Source organism: Silene latifolia, chromosome 1 (genome assembly GCF_048544455.1).
Source record: "Silene latifolia isolate original U9 population chromosome 1, ASM4854445v1, whole genome shotgun sequence".
NCBI classification, from domain to species: Eukaryota; Viridiplantae; Streptophyta; class Magnoliopsida; order Caryophyllales; family Caryophyllaceae; genus Silene; species Silene latifolia.
This window is the reverse complement of record NC_133526.1, coordinates 82148511-82173269: the sequence shown is the minus strand read 5'-3', so window position 1 is coordinate 82173269 and position 24759 is coordinate 82148511. Positions and strand designations below refer to the sequence as shown.

General features: G+C 38.2%; 2 protein-coding genes, 9 non-coding genes and 2 pseudogenes across 11 annotated transcripts; all 13 read left to right on the top strand.

Annotated features, from left to right (window-relative positions):
* The first annotated feature begins 1521 nt into the window (after window positions 1-1521).
* Window positions 1522-1640, top strand: LOC141619925 (5S ribosomal RNA). The gene has a single exon (XR_012531841.1). It is a non-coding gene; the product is annotated as a 5S ribosomal RNA (ribosomal RNA).
* A 244-nt stretch (window positions 1641-1884) lies between these two features.
* LOC141622550 (5S ribosomal RNA) lies at window positions 1885-2003 on the top strand. The gene has a single exon (XR_012533008.1). It is a non-coding gene; the product is annotated as a 5S ribosomal RNA (ribosomal RNA).
* Window positions 2004-2247: 244 nt separating this feature from the next.
* Window positions 2248-2366, top strand: LOC141621830 (5S ribosomal RNA). Its single transcript, XR_012532717.1, has one exon. It is a non-coding gene; the product is annotated as a 5S ribosomal RNA (ribosomal RNA).
* Window positions 2367-2614: 248 nt separating this feature from the next.
* On the top strand, window positions 2615-2733 carry LOC141621066 (5S ribosomal RNA). The gene has a single exon (XR_012532095.1). It is a non-coding gene; the product is annotated as a 5S ribosomal RNA (ribosomal RNA).
* A 237-nt stretch (window positions 2734-2970) lies between these two features.
* On the top strand, window positions 2971-3089 carry LOC141622396 (5S ribosomal RNA). The gene has a single exon (XR_012532956.1). It is a non-coding gene; the product is annotated as a 5S ribosomal RNA (ribosomal RNA).
* Window positions 3090-3332: 243 nt separating this feature from the next.
* LOC141623253 (5S ribosomal RNA) lies at window positions 3333-3451 on the top strand. The gene has a single exon (XR_012533272.1). It is a non-coding gene; the product is annotated as a 5S ribosomal RNA (ribosomal RNA).
* Window positions 3452-3694: 243 nt separating this feature from the next.
* On the top strand, window positions 3695-3813 carry LOC141623692 (5S ribosomal RNA; annotated as a pseudogene).
* Window positions 3814-4042: 229 nt separating this feature from the next.
* On the top strand, window positions 4043-4161 carry LOC141619480 (5S ribosomal RNA). Its single transcript, XR_012531718.1, has one exon. It is a non-coding gene; the product is annotated as a 5S ribosomal RNA (ribosomal RNA).
* Window positions 4162-4406: 245 nt separating this feature from the next.
* Window positions 4407-4525, top strand: LOC141623913 (5S ribosomal RNA). Its single transcript, XR_012533728.1, has one exon. It is a non-coding gene; the product is annotated as a 5S ribosomal RNA (ribosomal RNA).
* A 239-nt stretch (window positions 4526-4764) lies between these two features.
* Window positions 4765-4878, top strand: LOC141623885 (5S ribosomal RNA; annotated as a pseudogene).
* A 242-nt stretch (window positions 4879-5120) lies between these two features.
* LOC141623050 (5S ribosomal RNA) lies at window positions 5121-5239 on the top strand. Its single transcript, XR_012533181.1, has one exon. It is a non-coding gene; the product is annotated as a 5S ribosomal RNA (ribosomal RNA).
* A 1640-nt stretch (window positions 5240-6879) lies between these two features.
* On the top strand, window positions 6880-15146 carry LOC141607139 (SWR1 complex subunit 2). The gene is made up of 12 exons (XM_074426502.1): window positions 6880-7006; window positions 7079-7240; window positions 7341-7410; window positions 7983-8054; window positions 8154-8197; window positions 8509-8812; window positions 9131-9206; window positions 9309-9428; window positions 11950-12018; window positions 13093-13135; window positions 13660-13725; window positions 14557-15146. The coding sequence occupies exons 2-12, from the start codon at window positions 7173-7175 to the stop codon at window positions 14744-14746; spliced, it is 1122 nt and encodes a 373-aa protein (XP_074282603.1). The 5' UTR covers window positions 6880-7006; window positions 7079-7172; the 3' UTR covers window positions 14747-15146.
* A 785-nt stretch (window positions 15147-15931) lies between these two features.
* Window positions 15932-23985, top strand: LOC141607133 (uncharacterized). The gene is made up of 5 exons (XM_074426496.1): window positions 15932-16533; window positions 18162-18500; window positions 21383-21509; window positions 22846-22959; window positions 23483-23985. Exons 1-5 carry the CDS (start codon window positions 16246-16248, stop codon window positions 23596-23598), a joined length of 984 nt encoding a protein of 327 aa, XP_074282597.1. The 5' UTR covers window positions 15932-16245; the 3' UTR covers window positions 23599-23985.
* Window positions 23986-24759: the final 774 nt, after the last annotated feature.

Genomic DNA, 24759 nt, shown 5'->3' with positions numbered 1-24759 from the left:
TGTATAGTGTTGGTATGTGCATCGGGAAGTCGTTTTGTTGTGTTTGTTTTGGGTAGAGTGTGAACTTCGAGGACGAAGTTCTTTTTAAGGGGGGAAGACTGTAATAATACGGATTTCCTAGGCTAGTACTCGACCGAGTAGAGCCTACTCGGTCGAGTAGTGTAGATTGCGTAGTCTGTTTGGCTACTACCGAGGAATACTCGGCCAAGTATGATGAATACTCGACCGAGTAGAGGATACTCGGCCGAGTATACTCTATACTCGACCAAGTATCCGGTCTGGCGAGTAATATTTCAGCGGTTTGATTCGGGAGTAATTAGGGATTATATATTCGATAATCAGTTTCTAAAACGTCATTTGCAAACCTAATTAAACCTACGACACTCTAATCACTCCCAAATCTCTCCTCTGTGTGTGTGGACATCGTAGCTATCGCATTCAATCTTTCATTCTTTCGCCGGTAAGTCTTTATCCCTATGTTGTTGATGATTAATTGTAGGGTTTGTCTCTATTCATGAATTGAGGGGAAATGGGTTTGTGCAATGGGTAATTGTGTTATATGGTTATTGTTTAGGCGAGGACTTCGTAGAGGAGCCGTTCTAGTGCTTGATTTCCATCATTGCTGGTTATTGCTAAGGTAGGGTTTCCCTACTCAGTCTCTGTTAATTGAATTGAGATGTTATCGTATTGTGATTATTGTTATCTGCTGATCATCGGAGTGATGGTGTTGTGGTGGTGGTTATGATGTTGTGGTGTTGTGATGATTGTGGTGGAGTCACTTGCGGGAGTGGCTTCACACCCTAGTTCGCCCTCCGTGGAACCCGTTACGGGAGGGGATGTGCATATTAAGGGACAGGGTTGTCGCTCGTTGATGAGCGGGATTTAGGTGGGGATTGGCTGCGGTCCCCCCACTGGCGGCGAGGATTACCTGTTACGATGGGTAATCTGGCAGGGCTACACACTTCGGTGTGTAGTCGGTTACTATGTGAGATCAGGAGACTGGGATTGGAGGATGATCAGCTGGTTACCTTGTGTATCTGTCTTATTTTGATTGAACAATACTGACCCCGTTGTTGTTTTATGATTTCTGCTGTGATCCATTCGGGGATGGTGAGCAGGCTGTGGCAGGTATTGCATTTGGTGAGCTTAGGGCGGCCATGGGAGAGTCGTCACACCAGTCGTAGTATTACCGTCGCGAGTATTAGCATATGATTTTGTAGTTGTTAACATTTGGATTCTCTTTTAATGGATTTTGGATTATTATAACCTTTTACATTTACAGTATTTTTAATAAATGTGTTTGGGACACTTGCTTTTGATATATACTAATCTCGGGCAACCGAGATGGTAACAGTCTTTCATGCTAAGGTAGTCCTGGTAAGGTACCCTGGTATGAGGGGGTGTTACACAAGTTACGACCGTTCGGAGACACGGGGACGTGACGGGATATTGAAAAATTGTTTTATGTTGAAAAAAGGCTAGAGATGAGGTAATATAATGAAATTTGTGAGGAAAGTGTATGGGTGCGATCATACCAGCACTAATGCATCGGATCTCATCAGAACTCCGCAATTAAGCGTGCTTGGGCGAGAGTAGTACTAGGATGGGTGACCTCCTGGGAAGGCCTCGTGTTGCACCCCTTTTTTTCTTTTTTTCTTTTTTTAACGGTACTTTGCCTCCAAATTCTCTTGGTTTAATGAGTTAAACACGTAGATCTCGTCGAGATAATAAATTTGAAAAAAAAATCCGCCCCAATGGGACTCTCCGGGAGCAAGTTACGACCGTTCGGAGACACGGGGACGTGACGGGATATTGAAAACTTGTTTTATGTTGAAAAAAGGCTAGAGATGAGGAAATATAATGAAATTTGTGAGGAAAGTGTATGGGTGCGATCATACCAGCACTAATGCACCGGATCCCATCAGAACTCCGCAGTTAAGCGTGCTTGGGTGAGAGTAGTACTAGGATAGGTGACCTCCTGGGAAGGCCTCGTGTTACACCTCTTTTTTCTTTTTTTTCTTTTTTCATGGTACTTTGCCTCCAAATTCTCTTGGATTAATGAGTTAAACGCGTAGATCTCGTCGAGATAATAAATTTTAAAAAACAAATCCGCCCCAATCGGACTCTCCGGGAGCAAGTTACGACCGTTCGGAGACACGGAGACTTGACGGGATATTGAAAATTTCTTTTATGTTGAAAAAAGGCTAGAGATGAGGTAATATAAGGAAATTTGTGAGGAAAGTGTATGGGTGCGATCATACCAGCACTAATGCACCGGATCCCATCAGAACTCCGTAGTTAAGCGTACTTAGGCGAGAGTAGTACTAGGATAGGTGACCTCCTGGGAAGGCCTCGTGTTGCACCCCTTTTTTTCTTTTTTTTTTCCGTTTTTTCACGGTACTTTGCCTCCAAATTTTCTTGGTTTAATAAGTTAAACGCGTAGATCTCGTCGAGATAATAAACTTGAAAAAATAATCCGCCCCAGTCGGACTCTCCGGGAGCAAGTTACGACCGTTCGGAGACAGGGAGACGTGACGGGATATTGAAAACTTGTTTTATGTTGAAAAAAGGCTAGAGATGAGGTAATATAATGAAAATTGTGAGGAAATTGTATTGGTGCGATCATACCAGCACTAATACACCAGATCCCATCCGAACTCTGCAGTTACGCGTGCTTGGGCGAGAGTAGTACTAGGATGGGTGACCTCCTGGGAAGGCCTCGCGTTGCACTCCTTTTTTTTCTTTTTTCACGGTACTTTGCCTCCAAATTATCTTGGTTTAATGAGTTAAACGAGTATATCTCGTCGAGATAATAAATTTAAAAAAACAAATCCGCCCCAATCGGACTCTCCGGGAGCAAGTTACGACCGTTCGGAGACACGGAGACGTGACGGGATATTGAAAACTTGTTTTATGGTGAAAAAAGGCTAGAGATGAGGTAATATAATGAAATTTGTGAGGAAAGTGTATGGGTGCGATCATATCAGCACTAATGCACCGGATCCCATCAGAACTCCGTTGTCAAGCGTGCTTGGGCGAGAGTAGTACTAGGATGGGTGACCTCTTGGGAAGGCCTCGTGTTGCACCTATTTTATATTTTTTTCGTTTTTTCACGGTACTTTGCCTCCAAATTATCTTGATTTAATAAGTTAAACGCGTATATCTCGTCGAGATAATAAATTTGAAAAAAAAATCCGCCCCAATCGGACTCTCCGGGAGCAAGTTACGACCGTTCGGAGACAAGGACAAGTGACGGGATATTGAAAATTTGTTTTATGTTGAAAAACGGCTAGAGATGAGGTAATATAATGAAGTTTTTGAGGAAGGTGTATGGGTGCGATCATACCAGCACTAATGCATCGGATCCTATCAGAACTCCGCAGTTATGCGTGCTTGGGCGAGAGTAGTACTAGGATGGGTGACCTCCTGGGACGGCCTCGTGTTGCACCCTTTTTTTCTTTTTCTTTTTTTTTTTTTTTCTTTTTTTCACGGTATTTTGCCTCTAAATTCTCTTTGTTTAATAAGTTAAACATGTAGATCTCGTCGAGATAATAAATTTGAAAAAAAAAACCGCCCCAATCGGATTCTCCGGGAGCAAGTTACGACCGTTCGGAGACACAGAGACGTGACGGGATATTGAAAACTTGTTTTATGTTGAAAAAAGGCTATAATGAAGTTTGTGAGAAAGGTGTATGAGTGCGATCATACCAGCACTAATGCACCAGATCCCATCAAAACTCCGCAGTTATGCGTGCTTGGGCGAGAGTAGTACTAGGATGGGTGACCTCCTTGGACGGCCTCATGTTGCACCCTTTTTTTTCTTTTCTTTTTTTTTCACGGTATTTTGCCTCCAAATTCTCTTCGTTTAATGAGCTAAACACGTAGATCTCGTCGAGATAATAAATTTGGAAAAAAAATCTGCCCTAATCGGACTCTCCGGGAGCAAGTTACGACCGTTCGGAGACACGGAGACGTGACGAGATATTGAAAACTTGTTTTATGTTGAAAAAAGGCTGTAATGAAATTTGTGAGGAAAGTGTATGGGTGCGATCATACCATCACTAATGCACCGGATCTCATTAGAACTCCGCAGTTAAGCGTGCTTGGGCGAGGGTAGTACTAGGATGGGTGACCTCGTGGGAAGGCCTCGTGTTGCACCCTTTTTTTTCTTTTTTTATATTTTTCACGGTACTTTGCCTCCAAATTCTATTGGTTTAATTAGTTAAACGCGTAGATCTCGTCGAGATAATAAATTTGAAAAAACAAATCCGCCCCAATCGGACTCTCCGGGAGCAAGTTACGACCGTTCGGAGACTGGGAGACCTGACGGGATATTGAAATCTTGTTTTATATTTAAAAAAGGCTAGCGATGAGGTAATATAATGAGATTTGTGAGGAAATTGTATGGGTGCGATCATACCAGCACTAATGCCCCGGATCCCATTAGAACTCCGCAGTTAAGCGTGCTTGGGCGAGGGTAGTACTAGGATGGGTGACCTCCTGGGAAGGCCTCGTGTTGCACCCCTTTTTTTTTCGTTTTTTCACGGTACTTTGCCTCCAAATTCTCTTGGTTTAATGAGTTAAACGTGTTGATCTCGTCGAGATAATAAATTTGAAAAAAAAAATCCGCCCCAATCGGACTCTGCGGGAGCAAGTTACGACCGTTCGGAGACACGGAGACGTGACGGAATATTGAAAACTTGTTTTATGTTGAAAAAAGGCTAGAGATGAAGAAATATAATGAAGTTTGTGAGGAAAGTGTATGGGTGCGATCATACCAACACTAATGCACCCCATCAGAACTCCGCATTTAATCGTGCTTGGGCGAGAGTAGTACTAGGATGGGTGACCTCCTAGGAAGGCCTTGTGTTGCACCCTTTTTTTTCTTTTCTTTTTTTTCACGGTACTTTGTTTCCAAATTATCTTGGTTTAATGATTTAAACGCGTAGATCTCGTCGAGATAATAAATTTGAAATAAACATCCGCCCCAATCGGACTCTCCGGGAGCAAGTTAAGACCGTTCGGAGACACGGAGACGTGACGGGATATTGAAAACTGGTTTTATGTTGAAAAAAGGTTAGAGAAGAGGTAATATAATGAAATTTGTGGGGAAAGCGTATGGGTGCGATCATACCAGCACTAATGCACCAGATCCCATCAGAACTCCGTATTTAAGCGTGCTTGTGCGAGAGTAGTACTAGGATGGGTGACCTCGTGGGAAGGCCTCGTGTTGCACCCCTTTTTTTCGTTTTCTTTTTTTTTTTTTCCGTTTTTTCACGGTACTTTGCCTCCAAATTCTCTTGGTTTAATGAGTTAAACGCGTAGATCTCATCGAGATAATTAATTTGAAAAAAAATCCGCCCTAATCGGACTCTCCGGGAGCAAGTTACGACCGTTCTGAGACAAAGAGACGTGACGAGATATTGAAAACTTGTTTTATGTTGAAAAAAGGCTAGAGATGAGGTAATATAATGAAACTAGTTTTATCCCGTGCAAAATTGCACGGGTTTGGATATTAAACTTGTTATTACAAAAGTTTAACTAAGTTACAAATATTGAATTAAAATTCCACAAAATCAAATTTTAAAGTACTAATCAACATCATATATGAATGAAAAGTAATAGAGTTTACAAATAATTTAAATCTTTATTATCCCATTTTAAAATCATTATAAACAACATTAATGTTTGCTTCTTATACAACTAGATTATGTAATTCGCCAAAATCCTTAAATCGAACAAAAACTTCTAGAAAACATGAAAAAAAAAAATTAATTTGATCATAATTATTTGATTGGTAAAAATCAATTTCTGATTGGATTTGGACACTGTGATGTTACCAATTGAAATTAACTTTTAGTCAAATTAATTTTGATAACTTTGGGTAATTGGGAAAATGAGAAATAAAGATGGCAGTGGGAAGTTCCATGGTCATGCAAACAATGAGGGTCTCACATTTGTTGAATTTTTGGGAAAAAAAGTTATATATGATGACGTGGGTGAGAGAAATTGCTTTAAATGTTCTTGGTTTAATAAAAACTAGGTTTGGTGCCCGGCTTCGCCCGGGCTACCTCTATTTACCGTTAAATTTTATTTTCAATGAAATAAACTATGTTGGAGTTGTCTAACTCACACGTTTACTATTTCTAATATATTTTTCTACGGCATATCTTGTAATTATGACGAAATGTAAAATTTATTTTCAAATTATGAGACACGTTCACTACCCCGCTATTAATATTATTACTTTCACGACATTCTTTCTTAATATCAATACGTTCACTACTCCTGTGGTTACTACTGTTTCTTTTACTAATTCCTCTATTTTTTTCTGTTAAATTCATTATTCCCGTTAATTTTATCCGGCCGATATTTAAATAAATAAAATATTTTCTTAAGTCGATTGGTTATTTAATTGTTCATATTTTTTCTCATTGTTACCACTGTTACATTCACTATATTCGTAGTTACTTTCACTACTCCAACTATCATATTATAACTGTCACTACTCCCACATTAATACCGTTAATTTTATTAATCTCGTTGCTGCTACTATTACTTTTACTACATTTAATTTAATGTATAATTAATTCCATAAGTGAGGCATGTTAATTTTAAGGAAAATCACTATATTCTTGTATTTTCTAAATTTAATTACTTTAATTTAATGTAATTTCCATAAATATTCTTCATCAAGAATCTTTATATTATACTTTTAATCAAAACTATATAATATTTACATTGAGGCCCCTTAATTCCATCACATCTTAGTGATTTAAAACTATATAGTATAATTAATTTGTATAACTTTCTTTAATTACATTAAAGTCCCTTGGTTTCTGAATTTAATATATAGTATTGATTAATTGATTGATGATTGATAACATTTGTGAGAAAAATGTATGGGTGACCGGATCCCATCAAAACTCGTTAGACGTGCTTGGGCGAGACGGTCACAACTTTCTAGTCTTGTTCACCCGCAAGCTTTTACTCATAAATCCCACAGGTTCCCGCGCTCTTCTTTCTATGATTTAATTCTGCATTTGCTCCAAAACCCTAATTTCCCAATTCATTTCAGATCATTTCATTGTCAAGCGCTGCTGCTGAATTTGTATTCGTCAATCTCAAATCCTCAGCATTGTAAATCGGTGTGATTTCCTGGAATAGCAATCATGGAATCCTCTAAACAAGAACAGCAGGCCATCCTTGATCGCACCTCTCGAGCAACTAGAGGGAAAAGGTCACACTAAGTTTCTCTCTTTTGGTCTCATTGTTGAATTTATGTTATTTTTTAGATGCCCAGATGCTTTATTTTGATTTGGGTTTGGTTATTTGATCAGGATGAGCAAATTGCTTGATGAAGAAGCTGAGGAGGATGAGGCTTTCTGGAATCAAGATGCCCTTAAAGAGGTTATTTTTTTATGAATGCCTTCGCAATAAGACCGTCTTACAACAGGCTTGTTGAATTTATTTATGTTTGAGCTTTGACTGATTTGCCTTTTTTTTTTGTGTGTGTGTGTGTGTGTGTGTGTGTGTGTGTGTGTTAACTATCAACTATATGAAGTGTAACAGCGGCCGGTTCTTTTGAACATTGATTTCTTTTCACTTCGATTTAGCTCCATTTCCGTTCAGTTTTGTTCATCTTATAAGTTAAGTCTCATTTAGATAGTTTCAGTCAAAAAGAACACGGACTAAACCTGTTAATTTTCTTTTTCTTATGTCTAAATGGAGCCAAAAGGGTAGTTTTGATGTTGACGTGATCTGAACCTAGGTCTTGAGTACCACAAGTCCACAATCCATTGATAGATTGACTTGACATGTCAAGTTAGCTGATATTCTTAAGATTTTTTTTTGGCTGTGGTTTGTTTGAATCTAAAGATTGTTGTGTATACTACGTAAGGCTGATAGACTGAATTATGGTGCTTGTTTTAATAGTATGTTATTAATGAGTCTTTTATGATGGTTATTGGCGTTTATTTCAGGAAGAGCATGATGATGAATATGAAGATGAGGGAGAGGTTGCTGATGAGTTTGATAGTGACTTTGACGAAGATGTGAGTTTAAGTTCACAACATTACTTTCTGGTGCATGTTTCCATTGTCAGCGATTCAGTGGTGCATTCTTGAGTTATATTTTCATGCCTTTTGGTTTAGGTGTCTGAGCCTGATGATGAAGAACAAAATGAAGCAGAGGCAAGGTTGGTTGCAAACATATACTCTCTCAATTTTATTTATATTGTCGTATTTGATTTTGGTGGTCACGTGAGTCCAACTTTGACATATATTGTATCGCAATATACATTAGTTTTAGAATTTAAAAGTGATAGTATTAGTATACTTGTTTTGATAAATCAAACATGGCTAATTTTACATTATATGTGGAGAAATTAATGGTCAAAGTTGACATCGGCAGGCTTAAAGTCAAATGGGACAATAGTTTCGGATGGAGGTAGTATGTTTTAGGACATCTTTGTTGGCGACAGTGGTTTAGAAATTTGATTGTTGTCAGGGAGAAGGACAGGCCACCAAAGAAGCGGCTGATATATTCAGGAAAGCCCGCCCCAAAGAAGAGAAAGAAGGACCTTTCTAAATTGGAGGAAAGTCTGAGAGACGAAATGATGATGGATGTCTCTAAGTCGGACGAAGGTGGAGATGATGAGAAGCTTTCTGAACAAGTAACCACTCCGGATCATGCTGAAGACACAGATGAAGTTGAAGGAGAAAAAACTGTGAGAAAATCCACGAGAACTGCTGTCATTGTAAGACAGGCTGAACGAGAAGCAATACGTGCTGCATTACAGGCTACAACAAAGGTCATTTGTTTTTGCTCAGACTTGTTAAATATCTCTCATTTAAAGTACTGCTTTTTCCAATTCTAATGCGGCCATACTTCACTATCCGATGGCTTTGGATATGATAATACAAGGCAAAATAGCTCACTAATTGGCACATTTCTATTGTGATGCATTTGACCCAACCGGAGTGGGAGCCTTCGAGATATTGGGATGATGTTATCGTTAATATACCTACTATAGCTAATAGGTCACCGCGTAGAATGTGGTATAGTGTGTTTGTTGCAGAAACCCATACAATACTGATGCAGTGAACTACTTGCATTTTTTACCCAGCAGCCTATAAAAAGGAAGAAGGAAGGTGAGGAGAAACGAATGACTCAGGAAGAAATGCTCTTGGAAGCTGCTCAGACAGGTTTCGTCTTTTCTGTTCCCCCTGAAGTGAGTTATAAATGTATACAACCGTTTGATATCTGAGAGGTTTCTAATCTTTATCGAATCGTGTTTTTATTTGCAGAAATTATGAATTTGAGAAACTTGGAGCGTGTTTTAGCAAGGGAAGAAGAAGTTAAGAAAAGAGCTATTGTGCATAAGGCTGTGTATACCGGGCCACAAATACGATATATCTCCAAAAATGGCAAGTTTTCTTCACATATACCATCACATTTTAGATTTTTTGCAGTTTACTACTTTATCTTTAATTCAATGCCCTGCACTGAAAAATTACTTTCAGCGCTAGAAAAAATAGACAAATCAAAGGACGGAGCTTAGACCCTCCGAAGAAAAATAACAGACTTTTATGTTTGGTAATGGATCGGTCTTGTATGCAAATGGTATTTGGCCCATACAAATATACAGGTACCTACACCCCTCCCTGATCACTACCCACACCACTCACCCCTGCCCTGCAAGACCTTTCCCCACTCACACTGTCTCCACCCTGAATTGACCTTTCCACCCAACTCAACCCACTCCACCCCATCCCACCCCAACCCAACCCACCCCACCCCACCGAAGACAGCCCATATTCACTGGAAACAGCCCCATCTCCTTTAGAAACAACCCCACCCCTCAAAATCATTTCATCTCCGTCAATAATGCTCCCTACTGCCAAGTTTGGCCCCCAATTCCCGAAAACACCCTCCCACCACTAGCAATTGGCCCTCAGGGCCTCAACCCTGAAAACTGCCCTCCTCGGCTCCCAAAACCTATCTTCACCCCTCGAACCCCGCCGAAGTAAATAACTAAAAGTAGTTAAACAGGAGGGAAAAATATTCTACGAGCTTCTTTAGACTGTAGCAGTGACTTTTACGGAATGACTAGTTTAAAAATTATATAACTTGCAATGCTGCTAAAATTGGTATCTTCTTCTTTCAACGGCCTGCTTGAGGCCTCGGAGAGAAGTCCTGTAACTGAGTGAAGTCAATTTTTCTGGAAGATCTTCAAAAATTTATCGGCATTTTGGATCATCACGACATCACGACAGTAACTATTAAAAGCCAGGTGAAGATTTGCATTTTCACTGACTAGCTAGTTGGGTCTAGTAAGTAGAATAAGAGAAGCCATCTATTTTGGTTCTTTGGAATTTGTAACAGCAAAAGAAGTGGAATTATTAGGTCTTGGTCCCTCAAGTGGCTGTTCTTCTGCTGGTGTTTGAACTATTTTTCTAGTCAAATTGTTCTGCCTGTTACAGCTGTTTCGTCCATTATTTGCTAGAGTATATGAACACCTACTCTAGATCCAACAAAAAGTACATTTCTCTGGGAAAAATATGTAATTTTATCATTGAACTCAACTGAACTTACTGCTTTAGCATTATTTCCTACAGAATACTTGGCAATCCAATTTTTGATCTTTAGGGCTTAGCAAATAATTATCTGTGTGCTTACGACTTAAGTCTATTATCATAAATCATACTGAATTTCAGTGACCATCACCTCTGGCATTAGAATAACCTGATTAGATTGACATCTGTCTCTCATCAGAGCCCTCAACACTACACAGCAAAATTCTCTGAAGTAAGTCACAGACGTGATACTGAAATACCACTTCCGACTGTAAGGAGGTATAGGAAATTTTCTCCCATTCCTGAACTGCCACTGTTTTCTCAATCCAAAACACACGGGAATTGACACAGGAAAAAAACAGGCATAGTGGCATACTATCAATAGTACCAAGCCTTGTAACCTTTCCTGAGCTTGAAGTTTCTCAGTAAAATTGACCTTAGAATAAAAGAATCCCTTGGGAATTGGGATATAGTCATATAGTGTCTATGCCAAACCATGTTTGTCCACTACACAAGTTAGGAAATCTTCCTTGCAATGAGCCATAGCCTGAAGCAATGAAGTATGCGTCAGATTTTGTCATCCATTTCTAGCCTTTGTAGCAGGTATTCGGCTTAATACCTAACCTGACAAACCTTCAAATACATTTACAAGTATAATCCTACCATCCTATCCTCTTATTGTAGCTATAATATATCCATTTTTTTCATATCTGCTTTGCTAGCTACCCACTAGAGGAGCTTATTACTTAGAGCTGCAATATTTCAGTCAGTTCATCCTTGAACTCAGTACTCAGTAGCATGCATAGATGGTTTAGCCTACTACCAAATCCCACACTATTAAGGAAATTCTGTCTTAGATAATGAAACCATCCCAGAGACAGCTCTACAAATCACTAGTACATCTATTAACTTAAGAAGCACAAATGCACTCGCTCAATATGTACGCTAGGGCTTCAAGACTGAATTAATACTTCACAGCTGACCTTCATATGATTTTGTTCTAAACCCCTAGCTCCTAATTCTTTGAATATCTTCTCAACCAAGATATAACATTCCAAAACAGAGTCTTTTGAAAAGTATGGGACCACATATTTAAATGGAAGCAAATCCTTAGAGTGACATCCCCAAACTATAAATCATACTCTTAATTCTGAATTAAGTTGACAATTACCCTGGTATGCCAAGATAACGCTCCAATGAATCCAGTCACTTGTACAATGAGGAGAGCCTTGTTTGCACAGTTCATGCATAGTTCACCACTGCAGTTCCTGTTATTCTCAGCCATAGGTTATTATAGATTGTTATCTGAATTCTTGCTATCAGACTTACTTTGTTGCTTGTTCTTACGCTCTAGACTTCTCATATCTTGCAGGTCAATCATTTCTTGAATTCAACAACGGACTAAAATTTGAATCCGAGCTGACGACAAAATTTGCATCCTGTAAGTTGACCATCCTGTATATGATCTCATGTTCATGTCCCATTAGATGTTAAAAATTTACTTAAATGATTGTCTATATTAATGCTATACTGTGAGGACAATTGAATTAGCTGATTAATTGCAGCTGATGCTTTGCCTATTATAGTCTTCCAATATGGTAACACTGTTATGAATTTTTCTATCTGCATAATTAGGATGGAGACATTTTAAACATTGATGTTCAAACTGCTTAAGGTTACATCAGGTCCCCGAATTACTCGAGGATATTAAATGTGCATGGATGCACATTCTACGCATATTGGCTAATTTGGAATGGAATGGAATGGACTGAGTTGATTCAAGTGTTTGGTTGGGTGATTTTGGAATGGAGTTAGATATCCAATGGATTCTAACTCCACCAACCCCTTGGAATCCCATACCCACTCTCACCCCTTGGATTCAATCTCCATTCCCCCCTTCTACAACTTGTGGTGAACCAAACAAGATTAGGCAAGCATGGATTTAGAACCCCATACCACCATACAATCAAACTCCATTCCATTCCGACTTGTTGAACCAAACGACCCCTCTGTTCTTATGAGCAGTCATGTGAGACGCTTATTTTATTCTCCTTGGTTTTATGAAACAGAGGTGCCAAGTTGGTGCCAGTTTTATTAAATAATGTCCTTGATCTTGCTGAGCCTTGAGGGTTTATCAAGGTCAATGAAAAGGGAAAAAAGCTACATACACCATACATCCATTTCGTGCAATTGGCAATGAGAGATGAATCAGTAATCAAATACCATGGTTACCGAATTCGCTATGAATACGTCCTTACCAATTCGCGATTCGCTCTTATTGAATGTGTGTTATATGTATTTTTAGTAAGCAACATAATAGAATTCGCTTTTAACAATTCGCGATTCGTAGGGCACCGAGCGAATTCGGTAACCATGTCAAATACCATGCATTCATACACCTGTTTTGAGGGATTACAAGTTTATTTTTTATTTTTTTTGGTTTCCGCATGTACCCTCATGGATATCTTTGTTTTGGTTTTAACGGATCATAATGCGCTTGTTTATTTTCTTGTAGATCCTAAAAAAGCTGTGTGTGCAGTTACCGGGCTACCTGCAAGGTAAGAGTTACAAATTAGTGGTAGTATGTGGTCCATGCATGGAAAATATTTGACTTCACTTTAATGTATATGTGATAATCAGTAATCTAATCCTTACAATAACCAACTTGAAGTTTGGATTTACATGTCTTTTGAAGTTGTTCTTCACCAGTATGAAGTGATGATTTAAACAGTTCAAATAATTAGAACTCTATGCCATAAAACAGCTTGTTATCTTACATTCACAGTATTTTCCTAGGCCATTAAAAGAAAAAGAATGGATGTGTTTAATTATGAAAAAGTTGTGTGTTACCTCAATTGCCAGGCTTGTATCGTATATATTTTTCCTCAATTGCCATCTGAGATGCCTGATTCATCGTGCGGATAACCCTGCGGAGTTGTGTACAATGTACAGCTTATGGCTATTCGTCATAAAGAAGTTCTTGAATCTGCATAGATCTTTCTATTATTTTATTTTGCCACGCGTTGACATTTGCCAACCACGAGCTATGCAATAATTGCATGCTATCTGTATGGTTAAATAGGTACCGGGATCCAATGACAGGGTTACCTTATGCAACTAAGGAGGCTTTTCAAATTCTGCGGGAGAGGTATTGTTTGTGTTTCTTGTATCATTTCTTGCCACTCGCTGCTTTTGCAATTTCAATATCTTGTTGGTCATTAATTTGACTTCTTATGACCTTCTATGGATTTTGACTCGTTAAAATGCTTATGTTGATACTCGGAGTGAAGCAGAAAATATAAGGAACTGAAAACCATAGATGTTTGCTGTTATGTATTCTGTTTTACATTCACTCTTCTGTTCTAGGGTTCTACCCTGTTCAACATGATATTTAAGGATATGGGTTTGACATCGGTAGCCAATTTTTCCTGTCAGACACTTCCTGAATGACTGCAAAAAGAGGATTCATGTGACAAGAGTGTAGGAAGAGACTAGTGTATGAAGCAGCACATAGTATGGTTATTTAATTTTTACCCTACTATTTGGATACAATAATAGGACGGAAAGGGAGGGGATCAGACCAAAGGGAAGGGAGTGGAAGGGGAAATGCCATATTCCTTCCAAGTCTCTTTCCCATACTGGAAGGATTTAAATACAGATTGTAAGTGGAAAAATGGATCTCTCAATCTCCCTCCCCTCCAGTTTTCTCCAATTTGATTTGCTAAATGAACAAGGGAAATTGTCGTTCCCTCTCTCCCTCCACTTCCTTTCCCTAGTTCAAACATGGGGTTAATCCAAACATACATCTGTTTCGCTTCAAAAGAAAAAAAGATCTCTGTGTTTTAAATTTATATTCACACAAGTCATAAGTCATGACAGACTCTGTCTTCAAAAATATTAAGTCATGATGAACTTGGCTGTTGGTTACATTCCCTTTCGAACACCTGTACTCAAGTTTAGTAACAAGCTTATATTGCAGATATGTAGCTGAAAATAGCTACAGCCAAGGAAAGGTGGCCTCTGGAGATGTGTATGATGCAATTGCCGGACAAGGATTTGTGGGCCGGAAGAAGAGATCATTGATCCCACATCAAAATGAAAATGAAGTGTCTAGAGACTCTAGACGGTTTTGCAGAATACCTGTTGCCGAGATTTTAGATTCAGATTAGCTGCAATAGTAAGTGGCAAAGTTATCAATCACTTGTTGGATGTGTCTATTGATATGAGGGTAGTAGGATGATTAAGCAAGGCGAACCTGAGTTTGAGCCATCATGACAGCTGTCCAAATTTACTGGAGCTTGGAGTGTTCAGTGGTTTGGTTTCAACTCCTGGATATTCAGACGGTGTTACCGGTGGAGGCGTTCAGGTCCAAGGATGGTAAGAGAAATAGAATGAAATTGCCTGTATAATAATATTTGAGAATTGCCCGACATTTTGAGGGACTTTCCTAGGGAATTATATCTTTATATGATTGTCTCCTTTGGAGACATCTGATATGTTTAAATGATTCTAGTAGAGAAACAAAGGCTATATGACCTGTGAAGATCATTCAGAGGTTGAAGCTCATATTCGTCCCGCCTATAACTATACTAGTCCGTGCTCAAGGCGCTAGATTAAGGAGGAGTTGAGGGAATGACTGGACGTACGCACTTTCCCTGGCAATGTTGTTTCCAAGTGATCTTGGCCTAAGATGGGGACAATCACTCCGTACATGTCTTTCTAAAATCCAGGCGATTAAAAGTACCCCATACTGCACAACGGTTGATGCTAATTTATTTTTAACATAAATACTTTGTTGAAGAAGATGTTCCCATTCTTTTTCTTTTTCATTTTACAGTCATAAACTAATTTATGCTAAAATTGAAAGAACTCGACATAAACTAAGCGATTAAGTGAAGTTGTTCCAAAATTATGCTAAATAGTTTCGTCCAAATTTCATTAGGTTAATCATTCAAATTATATAATAATAAAAATATATTAGAAAAAGTGGATTAGAAACTGACATGTTGTATGTCTTGACACAAAAGGGATATAATTTTTTTTTTTTTAGAATAGGGATATAAATTTAGAATTGGGATATGGATGAAATATGACGAATAAAACTACTTTTCAGTTGTCTATGAAAAGAGGTATAATAGTGTGCTATACGAATAAATTTCGGAAGATACAAAGGAAGTTTCAGGCTCATACTGATCATGGATTAAGACCGGTAATTGACTTATGCGAGATCGAGTGCGACGTTGTGCCTCGGTAGCTCAGTGGTAAAGCGGTCGACAATTAGCTAATTGGTCATAGTCTCCCTTTGATCGTTAAGAATAGATAAGTAGGTAACTCTTTTATTACTTTGATCGGTTAGTCTTTTTTAAAACGGTCAATTTCCTCTTTAAGTACTTATCTTTTCTAATACATTTTCTTTTATCACGTATAACTATTTAACTTGTACTCGATATGGTTATAATACGTAATTAAACATTTCTAGCAGATTGACCGACGTAGTCTTGTACTCGATATGGCGGTGATATGTGGCGTTTCCCATACTTTCTAGAACCCCAGAAAAATAAAGCACACATACTCTTCTTCTTCTTCTTCTTCTTCTTCTTCAAGCATTTAGCAACACAACACTCATACTAGTTTACTCCAATTCATCACACACTAATCTCAACCAAAAATGGTGGTGGTAATCGAAGAGGAAGAAGAATCACAACAACAATCTGTCGCCTTCAACAACAACAACAATACCAAGACCGAGGAAAATAGCGCAGAAACGAGTTTCCTGGTCAATGATGATGGCGACGGTTTCGAAACGGCTAGCGATGGCGGCGATCACGATAGTGACGATGATGAACAACAGCACAATCTAAGAAGCGTTAATGGCGGAGATGTACATCCAGAACAATCTGTTGCGGTTACTAAGGATGATTCTTACGAGGATGCTCTCAATGATGATCTTAATCAGGTCTATTTCTCGCTGCTTGTTTATTCGATTCCATTCCATTCCATTCGACTTGTTGTTGTTCTTTTTTCTTCAATTGATTGATTAGGTATATGAATTATTTGCTTATTTTGACTAATTCAAGATGAAATATGAGTATCTTTTTTATAAATTCCATGTTTTTGCAGTTCTAGTGAATGAATTGACTGGTTAGTATTAATTCTGAAAGCAATGTTGATTTTAGCGATTTCATCTCATTCATGTCTATAGTCCATACTCCACCGTATTTGATGCAAATTTTCGGTTTGGTTGGGGCTGCAGTGTTGCACGTTTTCTTTGCTGTACTGACTTAATTTCTCGTCCAAGGTTTGCATTGGGATGATAATTTTGCTAGGTGGAATAGGGGAGCTTTGTAACTTTAGCCTTTGCCCTTAAATTTGGCATTTGATGTGTAGAGTACACCCTGTTAGATGCGAGTTTGGGTTTGGTTGAGGCAGTGGTATTATTTTTGTTGGTGTGTAACATAATTTTTCGATGAAGTTGTGCATTGAGATTTAACTATATTAGGTGGAGTTAGGTTAGGCTTACTGGCTTAGAACTTCAGCATTTACCCTTAAATTGGTGAAAATTCTGAAACTAGTCAACAAGTTTACTAGTAGATATCGGAATGGGTAGAAAGTGTGTGGCCACTGGTTAACTGCTTTTTGGCTTGCAAAAAATGTACGCAATAACTTTTTAACTGTGTGGGGTCAGGAGGGATGTGGTTTCTCCGATTTCGTGACCTAGTGGTCTTGTATTATGCTGTTGTTTGTAATGTTTTCAATCATTCATCTGCCTGGCTCTTTTGTTGACAATGATCGATACTTGCTATATTTGTAAGGTCTCTTGTGTCCATGTTCTTCATGGATTGTGTTTACTGAGTACATTGGTATGGTCACATGTATTAACTATTATCCTATGAAGTACGAAGTTGTCCAATGGGATGACACTCATGACAGTTGTGTTAGGTTTAGAACTTTTAGACTTCACTCCAGATTTGTGGATAGTGTGAAACTAGTCAACATGTTTTTTAAGAGTCTAAAGGGAATGCGTCCTGTACACGGCTGCTGGTTTTGTATACGTACAAAGAATACCAAACTTTTTGTTGCAAAAGTTGTACGCAATTAGTCTTGAACTGTTTGTCTCCTGAAGGACCTGGTCTCTTCAAGTATGTGATCTTGTGGTCTTGTATTATGCTCTTGGTCGTTATGTTTTGAATCATTGGTATGTATACTGACAAAAATAGTCAATTCGATCGGAATAATCGGATGTCCGGATACTCAAGCCATTATTTACTTAATTTTCGTATGTTAAATTCTAAAATGAATTTTGGATCGGATGTGCGAAGGCCTAATCGATACTTGCTACAGAGTAATTGGAAAATGTGTCAAGAGTTAGATGTTATTGTGCTTACTTTAGCTGTGTTTTTATGAGATACCTACTGAAATTTCGATTTCTAGATTGTTAGTTTGAAGGGACAACCTTTATTTTGTGTGATATTATGCTTGTATTGTTTTGTCAGTTTCAGCGGCTCTTCTTTTTTGCCGTCATTATACACTACTGCTATTTAATTTATTTAAATCATGGTAAATCACACTCTTCTTTGCTAACAGAAGGCATTGACACAAGCTAATGAAGCAAAAACAGAAGGAAATGAACTATTTAAAGAAGGGAAGTATGAGGAAGCACTATTTAAGTATGAGTATGCACTGCATTTAGCACCGGAACTTCCAAAGCTTGAGCCTACTCCACAAGCAGCACCTGAAATCCCAAAGCATGAGCCTACTCCAGAAGCAGTATCTGATCTTCCAAAGCATGAGCCTGCTCCACAAGCAGCAGCAGCAGAAAAGCCAAAGCATGAATCTGCTCTACCTGTATCACCAGAAGTTAAAGCAGCAACGGAACTGCGCTCAATATGCCACTCAAATCGTGCAGCATGCTTCATGAAACTGGTATGACATCGTTATTTTACAATAAACAATCTTTAACAAGACATAATCATTCTACTTGGAGGTTGTAGTTCAACTGTTCAAGTCTCACTGGCATGGTAGCAGCATCAGTGTTTTAGCACTTAGTAAGAAGTCTCGTTGGATACTTGGATTTCTGAATGAACACCTTGAGTTGAAAAATTAAAATAGTAATATGGCTAAGTCACTAAGTGGATTTATTGCCAAAAGCAAATGACATCCTATCACTGTATTCTAGAATGTATGGCATTCTAGCTAACCTGTGGCCTTGGGTCATTTGGTTCTATTGACAAGAACCTCACTAAGAAGATATGGGAATTGAGTTTGGTAAAAGAAAAAAGCAACACAATATCAAGTCCTTTTAATTTTTTTATAGTAATGTAGAAATCTAAGAACTGTTTAGGACATATCTATTTGTCTTTCAAAAAGTCATTGTGTTGGTTTGCAACTGGCATATCTGTTACTTGATTTCATGAAAGTAACTGTTGCCATTTTGGGATTGTCAAAATTTGACATCATGTGTTTTCAGCTATTGTTTGTGATCAGAATGTGTTTGAGTTTCGCCTTTCTTTTGCCCAAAAGGACATCAAAAGTTAAAAACATGTCAGGGAACTCGTTGAATTGGGTGTTGACCTAGTTCATGTACTTTTGGTATTGCTTTATGTTGTACCAAGTTTTATATTGCCTCAATAGTTTGTCAAGAAATTTTTTTGAAAAATCCCGATGGAAAGTAATACTTACTGGAAATAGTTATAACTTATAAGTGATAACGGAGGTAGAACAAAACTTTGGAAGGATGGATTCATTTCTCACCTCGGATATACTGTCTCCTCATCATCAATTTGATGTAAATCAAGAGTGTATATAACTGAATGTTGGATATGGATTTAAACATATGCGTCAATGAGGACGCAAAATCTTACAGCATCATTTCTTCAACAGCCATATTACAATCACGAAAAAGCTGATAATGATTGAGAAAGATGGTGAATATTTGATCTGGGTGCTGAAAAGGTAGAGATGATATCTTTATGTTCATTTGGTGTTAACATCCAAATCAGTGGTGAATTTAGAATAGGGCTGTATGGAGATTGACAGCTCTGTGCTGGCCCTTGGAAAACGCTAAGATAATTCCAGTTCTTATGAATTACTCGTATAAAACTTTTGCACCTTATTTAACTAAACGGGGCAAATGCTACCAGAGGTTCTAGACTTCCAAAAAGTTGGAAGGTTAAATCTTTTACACAATTTTTTTACCTTTAAAATAAAATGTTGATGATATCACCCCAATAGTAGTGGTCTAAGTGATCCCTTATTCCTTTGTCTTCTACAATGATGGCAATCATCTTGGAGATCGATGTGGCATTTATTCAGACCTGTCTTTCAGTTACAAATGGTGAAGAACAAAGGGAAAGGCACAATAGTAATAAAAGATATTCAGAATAGGCTTTTGTGTATCAATGTTGCTTCCCGTCCCCTCCTTTGTATTTAAGGATTTCTTGTTCTGATTTTGTACTCTTTGTTCTCATTCTTTCTTAATATAATCTTTTTTACTTGAAAATTTACCCGCCTATAGCCCACCTTTTATGTGTGTGTGTGTGAAGAAAACAAGGTGCTTTTTTTTTTCTAAGCATAGTTGAGGATTCATGATATGGAACCTGAATTTAAGCATTTTTGGAATTGCAGATGCTATTTTGCTCTGTTTGTGTTGTTAAGGGAAGTGGGATGAGAGTAAATACTACCCATGATGTCATTGCACAAAGATTAAAAACAATAGAAAAATATTGCAAATGGTGAGTAAGTAGCATGTATAATGAGTAAATTACTCAAGACCGAAGTAGGATGCCAAAATTTGGTGTTGATTGGATGATATTGTTTGGAATATAGGGTACTTTATAAGGATAGGTTGAAATTTGGTTTACTAAAAATGAAGTGGGTAGTTTGGAATGGTTTACCCAAAATGGGAAATGGGTATTTTTGGAATGGATTGGAGGTAGTAGTAAAGAAAGTAAGAAAGTTGGAGAAATAGATTTACTTTTAAACATAGTAGGGAAACCAAGTAACAAATGCTCAATTCTTAAATGGAGTTCATACAAATGAAGGTTTTGTGTTTTCAGGTCTCTCTAACTGGCCTGAGTAAGGTTGTCGGATATAAACCTTGGCTCTGTCTGGCTGTGTGATACAGCTGGGGTCGTCGTTTCTTCAATGCGCCTAGGGCATACCTCTTTTTATGTGGCAATTGCTATTAGAGATTAGAGATTTAGTTTTGCGGTCTTCGGGGAGTAATGGTGATTGGTTGTCCCATATTGTAGAAGGTTCAGCTGACTGCCCCCCTGCTATTCCATGAGAATGTTGCAATGGGTCCAACCTCGCTGTACCTTGCTTGTAGGAGTCTCTTGGGGTAATGATGATGATGGGGAAGGGGAGGGTGAATTAGGCATCATCGTTTTTTTTTTTACTGGAGTCGTGAAGTAGAAAGAAGATATATACTGATAGCATTTTTGCTAAAATTCTGTATTGCTTATGGTCTTGTTATTTCATGCCTCTGAGGTATTGCTATTCTGTATCTAATTACAAAGCAAATACAAATTTCAGAAGGAGCCTAGTTGTAGTTGTGTTCTTGCTCGTGGCTTCCATTTTCTGAGCGTTCCATCATCTATGCGAGTATTGGGTCTGGGTGTCTTAAAAGAGATTCATTTTCTGTTTTTGTTCTTGTTTTCATCGATATTAGCCTCTTTTTTTATGCATGCTCTGTATTTGCACTCTTCTGTGCTGTGTGACTTTGGTAATGAGAGTCATTTTTCCCCTAAACATAACAGTTGTCTATTTCACTAATCATGACTCTTTGCAACATTTAACTCATTCAGGAGAAGTATGATGAAGCCGCCAAAGAATGTTCAAAAGCTTTAGAGCTAAACCCAGTTTATGTCAAAGCCCTTGTTAGGAGAGGAGAGGCTTATGAGAAGCTTGAGCGTTATGATGAAGCAATTTCTGGTGAGGCACATTCCTGTTATGTCATTTCTTCTGCTTTACTTCAAAACATAAAAAGAAAATGATTACCAAGATGGGATGGTTATTCCCTCCCAACCTCCACCAAATTCAAATCTGTTTGTTTTAGTATCTCTCTGGCTGTTTTAGTTTCTTTTTCTCATCAAAACTGGTCTCTACTTCAAACATGACAAGTTTTTGGTACAGTCATAAAGTTAACTGTATTGACTCTATTGAGTAGTGAGAGAAACTTTTCGAAGATGTATTAGAGTAGATGATCATGTTGATTTAGCTTCTCGTTAAGTAAATGTTTTTTGTTGATTTTCTGTACTACCTGGGTGTCACTTACTGAGTTGGTAATCCGAATATCCCCGATTTGAACCAGCCGGGGGAACACAAGTACAATAAAAAAGAAAATAAAATCACCCCCAAAAAGGGCTGTTTGTTCGCCTTTTTCCGGCTTGGCTTCGCAAAATCGTCTTCACTAAGGCGTCGTTTGTTTCATCTAGGAATTTAATCGACACCGGAATATCTAATTCATGTGAATTATTTTCCTGTATACGAATTCACATGAATTCGGAAAAGTCGTTTGGTTGCGCATGCTGGAATTGAATTCCACAGGAGTTGTGAACTACCTAGGGGGGGCTAGGTCATTCAATTCCACCATTATGTAGGCATTCAAAACTCCTTGGAAAATTGAATGCCTACATTTTGCCAAAAAAGTGGCAACCAAACATCCACCACTTTTTACAATTTATGGGATTTTTATTTTCCCATGAATTGAAAGGGCAACCAAACGAGACCTAAGATTGGGTGTTATAGTCCCATCAAATCCAGCAGAAAAGAAAATAACGAAGACAAAAACAATAATACCTCCACCAAATTCAAATCTGTTTTAGGCTCTCTCTCATCAATACTGGTCTCTACTTCAAACGTGACAAGTTTTTGGTAGGCAGTCATAAAGTTAACTGTATTGTGTAGTGAGAGCAACTTTTCGAAGATGCATTAGTGTAGAACTGTAGATGACCATGCTGATTTAGCTCCTCGTCAAGTTGATGTTTTTTTTTTTGATTTTCTGCACTGCCTGGTGTCACTTACTGAGTTGGTAATGAGCAGCAATGAAAATAACAAAGACAAAAACAATAATTGGTAGCACAGTCAATTAACACAGTTGCCTATCTAGAATACCCTCTTGAGACTTTACTTGCTACCTCATTAATATTCCTTCAATGTTTCACCTTATGCCAAACAATACAATATGGGTGTTTTCTATTAGTGTTTCAAGTGTGCTTCTGTTTTTACCTTGTCTATTCTATGTGGATTAAGTTTTACTCTCTGTCAGATATGAAGAAAATTCTGGAGTCAGAACCTTCTAATATCCAGGCTAGAAGAAATATTGTGAGATTGGAGCCATTAGCCAGAGAAAAGATGGAAAAAATGAAGGACGAAATGATTGGTAATTACTGTCTCGTACAGTCTTTTGTGCTGTAGCTGCCAATTTGTTCCTTGATTCTTTTTTCGTTCAAATTCTGGTCTTTTTACCAATTCCTTATTTAACCTTGCTAGAGTTTGGAGATGCAGTGAATTTTTGACCTGCAATTGCGTGGTTGAGTAGTTCAGTCAAACCAAACCATGATGGGTTTGTGATATGGAATGTGGAAATAATATGGGTCCAATTTCATACTCCCACATCATAGCATATCGTATTACTTTATATGTGTTTTTTTTAAATGCCCATCAAATATTTATATTTCAAACTTGTGCTTTATTGACCATCTTAAAACTATTGTCTGTATATGTGAGGGAAACCAAGGCTATAAACCTATATTTCAAACTTGTGCTTTAATGACCAACTTCGTACTTCTCCTACAATGTCTTCCATTCTGTTTGTTTTACATGTTACATGGAAATAGTAGGTTCTCTTTGTTGCTCCTGTTAAAATAAATGGAAATTGAACATTTGTATTACATAATGAGCAGGAAAGCTGAAAGACATGGGGAACAGTTTACTCGGTCGCTTCGGGATGAGTGTTGACAACTTTAAAGCCGTGAAGGATCCGAACACTGGGTCCTATTCTATTTCATTCCAGCGTTAGATACTTTCGGATTTTCATAAACTGGCCAGAATGAATACAGCTTCAATGTTTAGGAGTTTTTTGCACATATTAGTTGCTGGTATCACGTGCTGAAATGAAAGATTTGGTTTTGTTCGGAACATCTTCACCTCTTGATTTGAGAAGTCAATTATATTGCAAATTAGTTTTTTACCTAGACCAACTCGGACGAATAATGTGAATTGAAGTTATATATCTTTGTCTAGTTTTCGTATCCAACTAGTGTATGATTTTGAGACCTGTTTTCGTCGGGTACTTTGGCTGATGGGTAGCATTACTGAGAAAAATGTTGATCCTAGCTTCATTGAGTGAGATGATGTTAACAATATTGGAATTTCTTATGAAGCTGAATGATGCGTTTGTTGGATACATTTTCCTGTTTGATGGAATTCTGATGTAATTGCAAGCTTTGCATCGAAGTCTCATTTATCTGTCCTTCAACGGGATAGTAGATTAGTAGGTGACTTCTGTAAGACTTGGCAGTTAGGTATAGCAAGCTGCTTTCTGATTTGGATTAAAGTTGCCTTTTCCCTATGATTGGACCCTGTAGATGTAGCCTGACAAAGCTAATCGAACCCAAATATCAACACGACCTGGTTCAGACTCAAGCCGGGCAACCTAAATATGACCCAACACCTAATTTGGACGGATATAGTTTCTGGCCTACACTGAATTTGATACGTAATTTATTTTTGCAGTAGATTTTTTACTTACCCTTTGCTAAAAACAAAGCAAGAAACAGTAAAACTAATCTCCTAAACAAAACAACTTCATGTGATTCTAATTCAATTAATGAACAATATTTGATTTGTTGATTATAAATTAATCATGAAATAAATGATGTCTTCCAATTTAAATGTAGTTTTTCATTTCTCTTTATCAAGTATTGGGGACTATTACTTCTTAGGGTTTTGTTTGCCAGTGGTTAGGGACGGTGTCGAATCTGTCGATTACCGTCGATAGAAGCAAGGGAGTCGTAATACGGCAAGGGTGTGAGGTGCTGGTTCTGGTGGCGATGTGGTGGGAGGGGACGTCGTGGTGCTAGTGTGGTGGCGCGGAAGTGGGCGTCATGGGTGGTGAAAGCGGTGGTCGGAAGAAGGCGCGAGGTTTGGCTGTGGAAGGGAGCCGAGTGTGGTCGCCTGT